Genomic DNA, 17,366 nt, shown 5'->3' on the forward strand with positions numbered 1-17,366 from the left:
AGACCTTGATGAGAGTAGCAGCTCAGATGTCAGAGGTCACTGGTTTAAATGCAAAATAAATTCTCGGAAATAAAAATTAACAGGTTTCAGATTAGTTCAGATATGTTTTTGAAAGTGAGAATTTATCAAGTCAGTCTTGTCTCTGTTGTTAGGTCCCCCAACCACCCCTCCCTCAATCTGGAAAGTTTTAAAAATTGACATTTGCAATTTGGTTTTAGGACAATTCTCGTCTGATGTCTATGGGCAAGCCATCCATAGGCTGGGACCCGTTAGACGGAGAAAGATACTTGGATTTCATGCGCCATGCTGTCTGGGTCAATGGTATGTACAGAAATGGCCAGCCAAGGTATATAACCTCATCATTTTCCTGATGTCAAGGTAACAGCTCTGGCCAAAATTCACTCAGGAATTCTCCCTTTTACAGTGGTCATTTCACTGACCGTTCAATGTGTGAAACCTTTATCATGGCAGTTGAGGTTCTATTTTTAATAGTGGCAACAATTGGAACATTCAGCAACTAGAGAAAGCACTTGGGTTACGGGCTAAAAGAATCATTCATTATTCATTGAAAATTAAAGAACCAAGACTTGGGTATGGAGTTCCTGCACAGAGCAGGATTTGGGAGGAAACGGGAAGGTGTTTTGCATGAATGCCTAAGGTATCAAGTTAAATAGATACATGTAAGCACTCAGAAATGTTTTTATTGTTGATCTTAAGGGGTCTATAAAATGTAGCCTTTAAATTAACCCTTGAAAATGCACCTTTCCATCTTCATTGTAATTCTATTTTTGTTTGCAATTTTAAAGGGCATATTTGTGCCTTTTTGGTCTTAAGCTGATGAGTATTCCCATATTCATGAGCAAAATGGCAATGTTGCCCTGGAATGAAAACCCCATTGTTATAATGAGTGATGCGTAAGAAATGCTGGAAGTTTTTCGCTTTTTGCTTGCCAAGTGGCCATTTTCAAAACACCTTTCCCAAAATGGATGTCAGTTAGTTTTCACACATGGAATTGGAGTACAAGCCTCCCCAAAGAGCATGTGTAAGAAAAATTCACCGCCTGGGCTTGTTGATGATGCCTTGACCTTTCCATATTAGGAGAAACAGTGGAAGAGAATGCCAACCTGGTCGTCCGTCTCCTCATCCGACACCCAGAGTGCTTGGGGCCAGCACTGCGTGGCGAAGGCAAGGGGCTGCTGGCTGCCATGGAGGAGGCCATCCTCCTGTCGGACTCATCTGAGGACATGCTGGTGATGAGCACCCCTGCCATGGTAGTAGTGATGGAAGAAGGTGGGGAGAGCCAGCCCCTGGTATCACAGGGGTGAGTCGGACCTCCATTTTCTTTTCTGTTTACACTTTCTCAGATCAGTTTTTTACTGATTTTTACTCATTAAGTACGGTTACAGAAATATGATGTTGGACAGAGATCAGGTACATATTGAAATTTTCCTTCATTTGCTGAATTCTTAGTTGCTTGCCTGTGCTTGTATTCTTGATTAATATTCTTGATCAATATGCCTATGACATTTTTTAAGCCCTGGTTTTTGTATCTGTCTCCATCATCAGGTTTCAACTGGGTTCTTTCACTTTGAAGGTTCGGGCAAAATGTGTTTAAAGTTTTAAACCTAATCTTTCAGGTGTGTGAAAAAGCAATTCTGGAAATTTGGAGACTGATGATTGTTTAGGTCACGTGCAGGAAAAGTTGCCAGTAGATGGATTTTGGCCATCAGCCAAAGATGGGTTTCTTTTACTTGAGAAAGGGCTTTGCCACAAGTGGTCATTGTTGGGTTGGAACTTAAGTTTTGCTGAAGGCACTGCAGTGTTCTTTTATCTCCAAGATGCCATTGTTACAGTGCCCTTGATTGCACAAAATTACAGTGAGTTTTCGTTTATGGACAAAACATAAATTATTAAGGATAATAAGTCTGTGGAACATACACATCCGTGTTCAAGCAGTTGTTCATCAGGCCCTTTAGCCAGGGCATGCCAAAATGGTTAAATGAGTTTCTATTGGCACTGGTGCACAGCAAATGTTACAGGTTATTGTATACCTATACTATGATTTAAAAATACTGCAATTAAAAATTACCATAAAAGACCAATGAAGCCTTGTTTACTGTTATCTATTGACCCCCGGATTGAAAGATGTTGCAAGGTGTCTCACAGAGGAACACATGATACAGTAAACTAAAGATTAGATGCAAACCCACACAGAAATCAACTTAATCCTGTCTCTGAAATGCCACTTCACAAGGCTACAGCCCTCTATTGGTGGTAAATCCAGAGAATGCTCATGTTTTCCGAGAGTGCATTCAATTGTTCTTTCTATTTCTGAAAAAACGACGAAGGCCGGACGTGGATGCCAAAGAAGACGAGGATGAAGTGGACGTAGGGGGTGCTATCTTGACCTTCTATGCAACCTTGATAGACCTCCTGGGTCGCTGTGCCCCTGACCAGCAGCTCCTGTCCCAGGGACGCACTGAGCCTCAGCGTATCCGTTCCATTCTCTGTAGTCTTGTGCCCTTGCCAGACCTGGTTGGTGTGCTCAGCCTCAAGTTTGTCCTGCCCTCTCCAAATAAGGTCTACGAGAAGAAAGATGGTGGGTAATTCTGTTCTCCTGTTTTCAACACCCAAAGCTTAAAAATAAATTCAGCAAAGGCAGCATAGAAAGCCTGGTCTGAATTTTTAGCAGTTGATAATCATGAATCAGTTTAGAAATAACAGATAGAAGCCTCCTGGTTGTTATGGTTACAGTCACATGAATGCAAACCACCTGTACAGCTTCAATGCACAATCTTATACTATTTTTTTCGTTATTCATTTGTAACGTGAAAATATAAGATTCTTAAAGAACTTCTGTCATCTTCCCGCCACTCAGACGGCGTTGGCAAACCTCTCGGTGCAGACCTAAAGGGGCTTACCCCAAGCCACAAGGAAGCCATGCTGCTCTTCTTGGAGAGGGTCTACGGAGTCAACGATCAGGAGTTGTTCTTCCATCTCTTGGAAGTTGGCTTCCTGCCAGACCTGAGAGCTGCGACCACCATGGACACAGTCAGTATTGGCACCGGCAAATCTTTTCAAAAGCCTATGAATGTAGTCCACCTCTTTGGAGTTGGTGTTGTAATATTTAAAGAATAATTGACTGGTGTGATGTGGGATAGGATATTCAACATCGCAGGGACTCATCCCTGAAGGTATTATGAAGAGTCTTGTCTGCAGTCCTTGCATTATAGAGGTTATCCACGGCAGCCATCTTCCGGTCAGTGCTGTTTTTACGAAGGATATGCACAAAAGGTCTCCTCGTTGAAAAAATCTCCAGCCTTTTTTCAGTCTGCAACTCTGTTTCCCTCTGCGCCATTTAATACAAGTATGGCTGGACACAATTTTCTGCAAGAATGGATGCAGAACTGTATTATTGAGGAGGGGTGGCACTGCCTGGGAAAATGGCTGCTTTGCTTAACCTCAGTTGTTTGGACTGTGGGGCAGGACTATTCTATGATATCATGATGTGGGTAACGACCAGGGTTGTTAAAATGTGCTTTTATTGATGGTGTTCATGTATACAGCATTCAAGATGTATGCTGTTGAGGTGAAGAAATTTTAAATGTTTACTATGGATGACTCTGTCACCTCATTAAAGCATTCTTCCCGTTGCACTCACAAACATTCATTCTTTGTATAATGTAGACCTATCCTACCCTCTACTGATTAAAATATCCAAGTAGCCAAATGCTGATGACTGTGCCTTGTTACACTGTCAATTTTGCTTAACCATTTCCTGCCGGGTGCTTTAAATAATGCAGTGCCTACGTAATGGCGATTTTTCAATATCTTTGGTTTTCAAAAAATCTTCAAAAATTCTTATCATTTTTCCCAAATGCCTGAACCCCAAGGAGTGACTGTCTGGCGGCTATTCTAATCCGACACACAACATCTATTGATGCCAGAGTATTTCAGCCAGGCCTGCCGCCTTGCAAAACGAACCCAGATTGTGTGGTGTGACATAAGTTTCATTTGTGCCTGAAACAGGCCAGATTAGCGTGCAGCAGTATTGTATCAGTGATAATTTGCTCATGCCGAATGCCACAAACAGAGGTATAATCTTTCAAAACTATGACGGATTTCCTCCGCTATTGACAACTGAAAAAATGTTGGCAACTCCCAGCAGCTCTGTCTTTTGTTCCGAGGATGGTCTTTTGTTACAAGACCCACAGCTCTTTTGTCCAATTTCAGGCACTCGGGCTATGCATACAAACCCAAGGTACCAGAAACCAGGCTCCCCGGCAGAATATGGTTAACTTATTCCGTCCCAATCTTCCTGTTTTCTGGCACCCGACATTTACAATCACAACAGATTTTTGCATGTGTCATTTTTTGTATTTTTACTCTGTATTGTTGGATCGCCATTCTCCCCACAGCCTAACACCCACGACCATGACATGTCCCTAGCCCTGAATCGCTACCTCTGCAACTCAGTCCTGCCCCTGCTGACACGCCACGCCCACATGTTTGAGAACGCTGACCAGTATGCCTCGCTGTTGGACTCCACCCTCCACACTGTCTACAGGATGGCGAGCTGCAGGTCGCTGACCCGGGGTCAAAGGGACACTGTGGCAGACTTTCTGGTTGCCTTAACAAGGTAATGGAACAGAACGCAAGCTGTCTGTCTGTTTGTCTTAGTCTCTGTCTGGCTATTCATTTTTCATATCTTACATTTGTGATTTATCAGAATGAAAAGACAAAATAAAGAGAAATTCCTTTTCAAATTGGACTAGCACTTTAAAGGTGAATCCTGTGATATGTTGGTTTACCATCTGTACAAACCATTTTATTCATTCACACCATAACAAGCAGCCATCCACTCCATGTGGCAATGCAAGGCCAATATGGATGCTCCTCTTGGAGTTGATTATCCAGTATCCGGTCCCTAGTATTATTTGACTGTGTGAAAAGGTGCTAGATCTAAACATAAAGCAGTAACATAACCCCTGTCCTGAACCACCGCCACTGACTGCGCTGTGAATGGAGAAAATGGTTTGTGCACATTTACAAGAATTGTCTGTTTAAACAACATTGTACAGTTAGCATGACCGATTTTTCAAAAGGTCATCAAGTAACCTGCTTTCAAATACCGGATACCATTAGAAGTGGTGTGTAACTTGTTCAGGAAAAGTTGCCACTGATACTGCCTTGTTGAGTGATAGTACATGCTGGTATTTTACAAGAAGGGCTTTGAACCTGTTGATCGAGAAAGTATAGGCTTTAGTCGCATAAAAGGGGGACAAGAGGGCTGCATGGATCAGTCCTGGTCTCAGGCTTTTATCTACTTGGCTGAATCACTCTGATCCTGGCCATACTTCCTCACAGGCTGCTCGCCTGTGTTGAGTTGATAGGAATCACGAGCAGGTCATTACAGTGTGTAAACTGACAAGTGAAATTACTTGCAGCTTGGTGAGATGGATGCATGTGTCTTTATTGTGACAGTAGTGATATTAGTGTTGGAACAGAGTTAAGATGAACAAGGGAACGCTTTTAGCCTAGTGCACTTTGTTTATACTGATTCAAAGTTTACTGTTCAAGCATGGTCTGGTTTTAAGTTGGATGAGCCCGTCAGGGTTGAGTGATATCACGTTCAACGAACAGCTTGAAAGCAAAACATATTTATTTGTACATTAACCCTAACCCTCCTCAATCCTTCACCTGTTGGAGGACTGAGGAGTGTTAGGGTTAAAATAAGTATAAATACATTAAAAATACATGTAAGAGGGATTTAAAAGACTAGATACACCAAAACCAAATGATAAAAATTGAACATATCAAATTTGACAGCAAACAATAACGAAGAACAACTTCTGAATCTACTTTGTGATACAGGACAGGACTGATTGCCTGTACTGACTTTTCATTCCCGTCGTCACATTTTTAGTTCTTACCGGTTTTTTGTTGGCTTTTCTTGATGGAAATAACTGTCATCGACAAGAGTAATGCAGTTGCTTTGTACTGAGACATAAAGCAAATCTGATACTTCTCACATAAACAACTCCCTATGTGCACCCCAAATACTGGGACAGGAATGATGCTATTGTGTACAAACTCATTGTTGAAATTATTCTCATTATGTTCTCGTTTATTTTTTGTTTTCGTTTGGATGACTTTAATTGGTATGCGAAAAAATGCAATGTAGTTGCTTTTCACTGGGTTGGAATGTTGCATTCGCTTCTGAATACTGGGAAAGATGTGATTTATTGTGTTAGCATTAATGTTTGAAGTACTTTTATCTTTTCCATTAATTTCTTCTTTTGTTGTGGCATGTAAATTTGATTTTTTTGTGACAAAATCAAATTCTAAATCTGAATCTTACTGTAAGAGTGGTGTTCCTACTGTGTGATTGGGTTGAAATGTGTTGAATATAAGAGGGAACAGTGTTTCATGATTTTACAAGGTTGCCACGGAAACAAGATGAGGTCTTACCTGTGAGCCTGTCACATTGAGACATATCATATTTGGCCAATCAGAAGCAAGGATGGTGAACACACCTCAATTTGTAAGTGGCCTGTAGTGCTTTTACGTGGCAGTGCCCAGTTTCTAGACCTTGCACTGCGGGCTGGAGCGTATATATTTGCGTTTGGGCAGCCATACCTGATAGATCAAACTTTGGTTGTCGTGGGAGCCCGCACTACGCTGTGTTCAATTGCAAACCTTCTGTGCATGAATTCATATTCCATTGGAGATTTCACTTTGGATTCAACTCCAAACTTTGCGGATTTCGATGGCTACAATTTTTCAACAACATCGACACCAGCAGACAACATACCAGCCAGCTACAGTAAGATAGTCACTTTGGTCTTACTTCCCTTGTCCACCTTTCTCAACTTGACACTGAACCCCCTGTGTCTCCTTGTTCTGAGACGGGTGGACAGCATCCAGGAAACCACCTAAGTCTTTCTGCAACTGATGACACCTACCGATCTTGGGGTTGGGATTTTTCTGGCTCTGCCCATGACTTTGTCTGCTCTTCATGGCGAGTGGTTCCTTGGTGATGTACTGTGTGCACTGCAAGCATATATTGGACCTGGTTTTGTCTATTGCTCTCTGCTATCACTGACACTGTTAACAGTTGATCATTACATTTCAGTGGTGCATGCACTCCGTTATACCAGTTGTAACTATGAAGCGAGCATGAATTGGTAATATGTTTGACTGCAGAAGTTGGTTTGAGGATACAGATTACATGCCTACATGTAGGAAGAGCAGTTTGTCATTTTGTCTTTATGGCCTTATTACTTCATTGTGTTCCGATGCAGGTTCTGCAAACAGTTATATTTACCCAAGCATTATTCTCTCTCAAATATTATTTGCTGTGGTCAATGTCTTGATTACTTGCATAAGACTCATTTTGAGTTCACGCATCATATTCGGCACATCCAGCTGACCACCAAGCTGCTCATGAATGTCATCAGCCGAGAAGACCCAGCAATAAGATGCTCCACACGTTACCTATGATTGTGCTGAGCCCATTGGTCTTCAACCTCATGCAAGGGTTTTGGTTAATTTGGCTGGTTCATTTTGGCCAGATGATGGCCTTCTTCATGTTCTTCCTACCAGTGCTGACAAACAGTTGGCTGAATGTGGTCATCTATTTTTTCAGAAGCCAGGACATTCGTCCTGGGTCACATTTCTTTAGGAGCATATTCCTTGCAGCTTGAACTGAACAAGAAAACCAGTGGTAACTCTGTGAAATGTGCATTCCAATTTCTCAGTTGTACCCTCAAGTTCCTCACTTGTCAAAGCATGAATTCTTTATTTTGGCATAGTTTGTTGAAAGTCTAAATTTTCAACCAAAGAATCCATCCTTTTTGGACAGATCCTCATTTATTCGTTAACGTATGTTTGACCTTAATTTTGCTTTGACCTGCATTTCACTTGTTAGTTATAGCCAGCAATCTCCTTTCATGAACGCGTTTTTCTAGATTTAACTACTTATTCTGAACATTTGTTGGACATGAATACTTTTTTTCATAGTGCCTGTTTTAGATCAGAAATATCAAATATTTAGACATTGTGAATAAGAAACTTTTCTGTAGTTAAAGAGCCTGTGGACCTGAGGGCATGCTTAATATGCTGGCTTTAAGTCAGTTGAAGTGTGAAATGTGTAGAAAGGTGTTTTAATTTGTTTAGAAATGTTAAAAATTTAAAATTTTGCATTAAGAGAAAAATGCCATTTTGGTGCTATATCACAATTATAGTCACCTGATATTAATTCAGTCTTAGTTTGTTGATATTCTGGAATTTCATTGTGAAATTAAACACAGACTGTGAGATAAAAAGACAACAGTGTATGATTATACATGTACATGATACATGTATGTACGCAGATCGGCATAAAAACATACCACTGGACCAGTGAAAATGCTGGTGGATTAGTAAAAAGTCACCATTACTGGTCTGACTGGCTTGTGACCAAAACATTTAAGGCGAACCCTGAATATTATATTTGATCTGCACTTATTCAAATAACTTGTCTCAATAACCGTAAAAATCAGACACAAACCTTGTCCCTGCCCTTTGCTTCCCCATTCCTGTCCATCCCCTTCTTTTCCTCTTTCCTGCTCCTGCTTCCTCATCCCAGGCCTGACCCAGCCCTATTAGTGCACCAATCTCTGCCCCTCCAGCTACCAATGACCCCTTCCCATCCCCTGTCTTTGGCCCGTCCTCCCTTCGCCCCTTTCCCAACCCTGTCCCTAGCACCGTGCCCAGGCTGCATATGTTTTTTTCCCAAACGAGATCCAACAGTTTCTAAAGAGGGCGCCCTCTGTGCTTATGCATTATTCATAATCTGTCCAATCACCGATGCTCGACGGTGGATGTGTGGACTGGTCGGAAGCGGTCCTGACTAGAAATCCTCTGTCCAAGGTTCAAATCCCCGCTGTTGTGTTTACCCAATGCCCTGCCCTGTCTCCTACCCCAGCCCCCGTCCTAGTCCCTACCCCAATTTCCTGTTTAGTCCCAATCCTAGCACTTGCTGTAGCCGCTACCCCATCCCTTCTCCATCCCATACCTCGTTTGCCCTCACAAGCGTAGGCTATTTTAAAGATCAAGATCTTAGTGGCTTAAAATAGATTGAAACCACCCAAAAAAAGGCTGTAGAGTTCTGAAACCTTTGATATTGCTGTGTACATTACAGGAGTCTGCGGCCAAGCATGATGCAACGATTACTCCGCAAGTTGATCATAGATGTGCCTGCCCTTGTTGAACACACCTATGTTGCCCTCAAGGTACATATTTAAAGATTATTAACTACTGTGATGTTGGATATGATACTGTAACACCTGAGGGACTCATGGCACCCACAGCTTTGTCTTGGTTGCTGTGTGTCCATGAGGAGCACAACTGGTAACAAAAATTACAGTGCTCTGACGTCTAGTCTATGATGTCAACATGTGATTAGTACAACGATGAAAGTAACAAGCATTTTTTTGTCTTGATCATTGTAGGTCACTGAAAACACAATATTCAGGACAGTGGCACAACAGTATTATGAAAGACAGGGGTGAAATCCGTTCTTCTCTCATATCTGCACTTTTGGAACTTTTTGTTAGAGCAGAACTTGCTTAATAGAGATTATGCGTTAATGCGTCCTCAGAGGGCAAGGGTTTTGTATCACTTGTATATATTGCTTGAGTAAAACCATTTGTGCATTAGTTGTATCTAAATTCAATTAACAAAAACAGCCTCTGAGATACCATGGACATGATGGAGATATCAGCAATGCTTAACTTCTGTCTTGTTCACATCTTGCCAGCAGTGGTCATGTCTGGATTCACACTGGCTACTTCACCTGTTGAGTTGTCATTGCATATACAGTACACTAATAAGCAGGTCATGGGTTTGATTCTCACCAGAGGGAACTTTTGAATTAAGTTTTGAATATGCATTACTTTAAGGTACTACATCAAAAAAGTGAATTCACTTTTTCAATGCAATGCTGATCAAATTTATTGCAATTACGACAAATTAGAATGCTGAAAGACACATGTAGAAGTTTTACTGCAAGGAGACTGAGCTTGAAAGTGTTCAGGGGTGAAATTTAAGAATCGTTCTTGAGAATTTGTGCAAATTGCTTTTTGAAATAACTGTGAAATGTTCACATCAAAACTTGTCGAAATAAAACATAACATGCAGTAGTACAGACCTCTTGCACACGGATATGCATGTAGCTGGTCCTGCTTGACCTCATACACTCCATAGCCATGCATTGTTGGAATACAAAACTGGCTCCTTGCTTCAGAGTTACTCGTACATGCTACTGTCCTGTTTGTCCATAGCTTCTGCAGCTGCACTATGAGCGATGCATCAACTATTATGGCAGCATCGGTGGCTGGGGCAGCCACGGCATGGCCAACGACGAAGAGAAGAGGCTGACGATGATGCTGTTCACTGGGCTGTTTGATGCCTTGGCCGACAGGGTGAGCCATTAAATTTTTGAATGACCGTTTAATTGAGTCTTCCTTTCTTGGGTTCAAGCATAATTCTTACTCTTATTTGAGGATTGAGGGCTGTTTTGGATGAAATGCTATCGTATACAATCATGATTGCTTATGCTTGCAGTGGTAAGAATAGTTCCATTATGTGACAGATGGTATGTTCTATTCCACGAGGCAGCACTTGACAAACTTCATGTAATTCCTGATACAAAGTGAAGGGAGCTAGTTCTTCAACCTCGAATAAGAAACATGTGCACAGTAGAGTTTTCTCAAATTTTGTTCTCAAATCTTTTAAGTTTATTAAATAACCACTTGAAAAGTAAAGAAAATGGGGGAAGGACAAGATATCACTCCCCCCCAGGGAAAATTGAAAATTATGTCAGCGATTATTCAGACACTTGATTTTGTCATGTTAGCAAAAAGAATTTATCTCTTGTGTTTTTCACCCTTTTCAATATAGGAGTATGACTCTGAGATGTTTGACAAAGCCCTGCCCTGTCTGACTGCCATAGGCAGTGCCCTGCCACCGGACTATTCCATGGCTTACAATGACGCCAGCTACATCCGAGAGTCCAGCTTTGATGCAGATGGGCTATACCAACCCAAACCTGTCGAAACATCAAGGTGTGGACCGTACCGGGCTGCTTACATAATTCTAGATTTATATTTCATGTGATTGACAGATCTCCGACCTGTTGAATCTGCTGTTCATAAATTACTAAGGCAGTTTGAACAGTTTAATTGGTCCAGAGACCATCCCATTGGCTTTTTTTTTCTTTTCAATCAGATGATACCACGTGTGTGAGAAATGTTTGAAACCAGTCAATAAAAACTGTTGCCCCTCAATAGGGATAACCAATATGTTCATTGTTACTTTGAATCAAACATACTAGTCTAAACTGGCTCATCCAAATTTGATTCCTCTGTTTGTAATTTTAAATTTGTATTGTTGTCAACTTAAGGTACTTTGAGCAGTCTGGTTGGCATAGTGCTTCTTTCATCACCTTCCACTTCTCCAGCTTGGGTTAAATTCCTGGCTCCGTCCATACATGGATTGGATCATCAGTTCCCACCTGATTCCCTGGGTTTTACCCAGAATATTCTAAGGTTTTCCTCCCACCTCTAAAACTGTAACTGCTTCTCATTGTCTCTACTTTTCACCTCTCTCCAGGCTTACGAGCAATGCCTAGGGTACTTTTGAGGAATCCTTGGTGTTATTGCCAGAAACACCTTATAAATAAATACTGTTTAATTGGTTTTCTTTTGATAGAGTGCTGTTGAATGAGAATCTGCTGTCTTTCAGTGATCGCTTTGCCGAGCACCTTCACGATGCCTGGGCACTCAATATGGTGCGTCACACAGTACATAAAGGGTCGTTTCATGTAAAAAACAAATGCGGTTGACGAGATTGCTTTTTCTTGATCCATATTCAGGCTTCAAGTTACTGGAAAATTTTTATACATCTTGACTTTGCAAAGTTTGGTTTTTTCTTTCACTTTCAACTTGTTTGCGCTTGCAGTCAAAGGATTAACTCGTGCCTAGAGTATTCATATATCGCTCTGCTAGTGTTTATCTGCTGGAGTTAACAAGTCTTTTTTGAACCATTGGAAGTTCACCCCCTTGCAGGATGTCTTTTGATATTGGCCACTTAAGAATTAATGTTTGAGGAAAAGAACATGAAACAATCACTAATTATTCAATCACTCTTTTTTTCTTCTGATATATGTGCACACAAAAGAATGCTCCAACCTTTGCAAACAATATACTCAAATTCAAGGTTGTACGTAGTTGATCATACAGTGATGAGTTGGAGAAAAAACAGGGTCTATTTTTCATTTAAAAATTTGTAGTTTGAAGCTGGTTGGACCCATGGGGAGATCGAAAATAATGCTATGAAGGAACACCCGTCGCTAAGACCTTACCGCACACTCCACCCTAAGGTAAGAATTACTGATACACTCAAAAATAACACCGATTTACTGTCTCTTACGCTGTTTTACAAGGTGTCAACAAAACTACTCAAACCCTCTAACCGCTATACCTTTTGACAGACTGACCGTGCCAATTGTAATGTTTTTATAACACTTACCATCATACCCCTAAAAGAGGAAATCTGCCCTTACTTTTGCAAAATTGTCTGCGGCAACTAAACTTTGCATTTGAATGCAAATTTGCTGGGAGTGTGCACTGGCCCTTGGGAGAGCACTTTTGGAGTGACTTTAATCTTGTAACATTTGATCCTGCAGGAGAAGGACAGTTACCGAGACATAATCCGAGAGAGCTTGAAAGCCATCTTGGCATGGGGCTGGGCCATCGAGAAAAGCAAAGTTCAAGAGCAGCACGCTCATGCCCATAGACCGAGACGCCTGTCCAAAACCAGCCTGGTAGGTTGATGGTCCGTGTACACATAACTACTGCCTCAAAAACATTCAGAGATTCGTAGCAAAGATTTCTCACCTGGGGATTTTGGAATGGATTTTTTTAGTGTTTTGAGTGCATGTGCAGTGCCTTATCACAAAGTACAGCCTTTCTTCAAATACCAAACTCTGTACGAATTGTCTGGGTGTTACAAAGCTTAAACTAGCACTCAGAACAGCTTTTAAAAACTTTTTGCCCTTACTGACAATCTTGAGAATCCTTTGAATTTCCATTTTTTTCAGGATAAAGCAAAAGGAAAAAAGTGGTGTTCTAACAGATTATGCAGTTTCCAGTTTTTTACAAGTTGCTGGCTACCTTTTGCCTGAGGTGCTGCTTTTGAATTTGATAGTTTGTTGACCTCTCCAATGACCTTTGACTCCACAGGGTGCCATGGAATCTCCTCATGGTTATAACCCCCGACCAATTGACATGAGCAACAACACCCTCACAAGAGAAATGCAGGTAGGTCAGTCTTTAGAATGGCATTAAAAAACCACAGAGTGGCTATCCGCCTCGATCAGAAGTACCCACTCATCGGTAAAAAAGAGCTATGTTGGTCAGGAGTGTTCACTTTGTTGGTAGCAATGTGACTGTGATGCGTGCCTTTTTGAGTCGTTCATGAACCAGCAAAGTTCAGTTCCGACCAATGGAGCCTTCATTGCTAAGAAACCAGCGTCCTCTCTTTCTCCAACCCGAGGCCCATAAAGTAATGTGACTTCCAAATTTCATAGTTAGGGTATTGTACAGAAAGCTTTGCAAATCTCTGTAATGTTTTAGATTCCACTTTTTCGTTGAGGTACTTTACATAGAGGCCATTCATTTAAGGTCGATTCATGGCTCTTGGAGATTTTATATGAAGAGATATAAAGTTCCAGATCCATTTGTTTCAGAGTGGTCTGGTTCCTAGTCCCAGGGGTGTAGATTGGTTCAGTAGAAGTATACAACAACTCGCCTCCTAAGTGTGATGTCATTTTGAACCGGGCAGTGTAGTGCAAATGAATGGAATACACACACGTGTTGGTTCACACGCTGGTTCTCTTGTCCCTAGCCATTACCAGAGGAAAAAAGTGAGGATGCATACCTGCTGTGCACTTGTATTTCAGACAATGGCCGAGCGACTGGCTGAGAATGCACATGATGTCTGGGCTAAGAAAACCAAGATGGAGATGGATGCAACAGGTAAGGATTATTAACGGTTGGAGGTCAGTTAAAAGCAGGCTGTGTACTCCCCTCACTGACCACTCCTCCTTCCCCCTCCCCTTCATTGGAAGAGCTATTCAAATTCCCAATATTGTCCAATCAGTGAGCTCCAAATCACCACAACCACTTTATAAAGGCCTCTACAAGAGTCTTGTACACTATAAATCAGTAGGAATCCTCATCATTTTTGACCCACATCATGTCCACTTTCATCAGGATGCCAAACTGAGTGATAGAGCAAAACAGCAAAACAGAGCTCAGTTTGCTCTTTTCAATGCCAATCAGAACCAACATTCTAAAAAAAGGACTTGAAGCTTCAATTTGTGTTAGCAAGTCACAAATAATTGTGAAGTTTTGTAGAGATTTTTTTACAGGATGTAAGTCAACCAATTCCAACTGGGTGACATGCAATTATGAGTATTCTTTGTACCGGCTACACAAGAGACATTTAAATACACCGTGGCACTTTCTGTATGTGATAGCAGATGACATCTATATACTCATCCCCATGCTTAGCATGTGTGAAGCCCTCAAGTTTTAATGTGCCATGACCAAAAGATCACTCTTTGGTATTGTCACTTCTGCAGAAAACTCTTAAGGCTGCAAATGATCACTGAGCATAAGCTGATTACATACTGGCCAAGGGGTCATGTGATGTACAATTCCGAGTTTTGGTTCTCTGTTCATTCTTTTCCTTCAGCACTTTAATAATCAAATTCTCTGATTGATAACTTTTATGCTTTAAGTAAGCTTCGTGAAGTTTTGCCGTGTCCTGCACCCCGAGACGCGGCAGTGTAAACATTGTAATCACTTTTTTTTCACACTCTAAGACTAACGTTGCCGGTTGTGGATACATTACAGGGGGAGGTTGCCACAGCCAGTTGGTACCCTTTGACATCTTGACCGACCAGGAAAAGAAGAAAGATCGCGAGATGGCACAGGCCTTGCTCAAATTCCTGCAGGTTAATGGCTACCGGTTGCACAGGTGAGAACAGATTACCACCAAGCAACACCTCTGTAATGAGCATTACACTACTGTACATTTGCCCATAACAATAATCCTCACTCCATTATACTGTGTAAAGATATGCACCAGATACTACATGTAAACCATACTTTTTTCGTGGATCCCAACATGTGAGCTCCTCTGTTATTCCTTAATCCCTTCACGCCGTGAGGCGTTAAGACACGCCGTAAAAATTGAGATCCTCAGCCTGCTTTTCAGCTTTTATTCTCGGCCCACGCTTGAGTGAACACGGTGAAAGAAGTCAGACCCTGGCTCTTGTGTATATGGCAATTGGCCTTTTGTGATGCCCAGAAATGAAAAGACCGAATTTGCATCATAATCACCAGCTTCACAATAGTTCCCACTTTGAAAAGAGGCAACGGGAATGTGGAAGCTTGAGTAGAGCCGCATGCCACAAAACAGTCAGCCTTTTCACCGTGTAATTCAAAGCGTGAAGAGCACGCTGGGCCACAAACCGAAAATTTGTGGTTTGGCAGGTGGCCTTCGTGGCCAAGCGAGGCTGGAATTCTTGGAGTCGGCTTTCCGAAAGCAATTTCCGCCGAGAAGGGGTTAATTGCTTCAAAATCATATCCAATTCTTTTCAGTATTATGACAAAATATTTAATATCAAATTTGGTCATGTATGTTAAATGTATGGTACATGTAACCTTCCTGGATCCTTTAAATCCAGTTTGAGTTTTTGTAAATCGAAGAAGGTAGAGCCTAGTGTTTATTTCTTTTGTATACATGTATAGAGCCAGGCCTGATACTCTAGTAGAGATAAAGTGCATAGTATGTGATGCAGATGCATTTGGAGAATATATGGACGTTTGAAGCAAAAATTAACACCAAGGCATAGTTAGTATCATTTTTGGTAAGTCAGGGTGTACAAAGATTTCAGGACATTTGATGCCCTATTAATATTTCAGTGTGGGAAATCTTTGTCAGAAATCTTCCAAGTGGGAAGTTTCAGTGTAAGATCTTCATCACAAGCAAAGGAAGTCCACTTGTTTTGTTTTATTCACTTTATGACTTTGTCAAACTTTTACCTTGATCCAGCGAAGAGGAAGAAGAAAAGAGGTAACCGTGGCAACCATTTTTCACATTGAATATCTTTTCTTAACTTTCCCAGTAGCTGTTGTAGACATCCTTTGGACTCCTGTTGTTCTTGAAATTGCATGAACACTACACCAAGCATGTTGTAGATTTTTTCAAAATACAAATCTGTTCCTCCAGATTAAAATGTTTTGTAGAATCTGACCCATCATCCCCTAACCAAGATACAGTGTTGTTCTCAGAACAGAATCACACTTGCAGAATTTGTATTTCTTGTGAAGAAAAATGTTGCCTGGAATAACTCACAGCCAAGACGTTTTTTGGGGTCAATTTTGGCCAGGTTTGGGGATGCTGGATCATATGCATTTTCTGGTATATATTGGTTTGTTGTAATTGACTGTGATGTCTCCATCTGTGAGCATGAAGCCACAGTCTGGCTTTAACTCCTGTATCATTGGTAAATGGACTGTGTGCACAACATGATGACTTCTGTGTCTGCCACCTTCATTATTTGAAGAAGAACCCACATGGTCGATGCTGCATCCTAAATTAGTCTAAGGCTTTCCTTTTTCCATCACATAGCAGGCTTTGCTGTAAAACATGTGAGAGTGCCCTCAAGTTCTGGGGCTTTCTGATACGTTTTATGCCTTTTTCTCAACCAAATGGCCACTGATGATGTATCAATGATATCTCCAGTGAATTTTTTGTGTACTCCACAACTTTGCCAAACAGTATGTTCCACTGAGCGTCTCCATTAATGATAAAGAGGCCTACACTGAGTAATCATGGCCCCCCCGCCGTACTAAGGCTAGGAACCTGTCTTTGTGCATGCCTCTTTGTTATACAAATAATGGTCTTGCTTCCTGTGTTGTTTTGCATGTGGATATGGTTGATGGCGATGACCTTCCAAAATCTCCCACAGTAGCAATAGTTTACTGCTTGATAGAACTTTCCATTCTTGAGAAAAGTATGTTCTCGTAGAATTGATTACATTGAAGTTTATACTTTGAATTAGTGCATTTGACATACATGAGTGCTTGAAATGTGCATGTTTTAGTCTGTAATAATTCCAACAAACTTTGATGCTAAAAGAGTGATGTAATTTTACTTGACAGCTTCTATTGAAAGGTTTGCATCACTGAAATAACAATAGTGATGCATGCATTCCTATATCTCAAAGCATATTTAACAGGTGTTTCCTG

General features: G+C 41.2%; 2 protein-coding genes across 16 annotated transcripts in view; both read left to right on the top strand.

The window, feature by feature from the left end:
• Nucleotides 1-17,366, top strand: part of LOC147800585 (ryanodine receptor 2-like) — a 191,447-nt gene that overhangs the window by 104,408 nt on the left and 69,673 nt on the right. For 14 of the 15 annotated variants that reach the window (XM_087144452.1, XM_087144448.1, XM_087144495.1 and 11 more), the window contains 15 exons: nt 219-321; nt 1,099-1,321; nt 2,349-2,599; nt 2,879-3,051; nt 4,419-4,639; nt 9,185-9,275; nt 10,326-10,466; nt 10,945-11,108; nt 11,755-11,833; nt 12,335-12,424; nt 12,731-12,868; nt 13,287-13,364; nt 14,006-14,081; nt 14,964-15,087; nt 16,168-16,188. In XM_087144452.1, coding sequence (XP_087000578.1) covers nt 219-321; nt 1,099-1,321; nt 2,349-2,599; nt 2,879-3,051; nt 4,419-4,639; nt 9,185-9,275; nt 10,326-10,466; nt 10,945-11,108; nt 11,755-11,833; nt 12,335-12,424; nt 12,731-12,868; nt 13,287-13,364; nt 14,006-14,081; nt 14,964-15,087; nt 16,168-16,188 — 1,973 coding nt within the window. The remainder of the gene's footprint in view (nt 1-218; nt 322-1,098; nt 1,322-2,348; nt 2,600-2,878; nt 3,052-4,418; nt 4,640-9,184; nt 9,276-10,325; nt 10,467-10,944; nt 11,109-11,754; nt 11,834-12,334; nt 12,425-12,730; nt 12,869-13,286; nt 13,365-14,005; nt 14,082-14,963; nt 15,088-16,167; nt 16,189-17,366) is intronic. The other variant, XM_087144469.1, reaches the window with a different exon arrangement.
• Nucleotides 6,709-7,706, top strand: LOC147800586 (apelin receptor B-like). Its single transcript, XM_087140922.1, is given in 2 exon segments — nt 6,709-7,162; nt 7,429-7,706. Coding segments are annotated over 2 exon segments (732 nt in total).

Source organism: Acanthaster planci, linkage group LG01 (assembly GCF_054643075.1).
Source record: "Acanthaster planci isolate LZ-2023a linkage group LG01, COTS_SCS, whole genome shotgun sequence".
In the NCBI taxonomy this organism is placed as follows: Eukaryota; Metazoa; Echinodermata; class Asteroidea; order Valvatida; family Acanthasteridae; genus Acanthaster; species Acanthaster planci.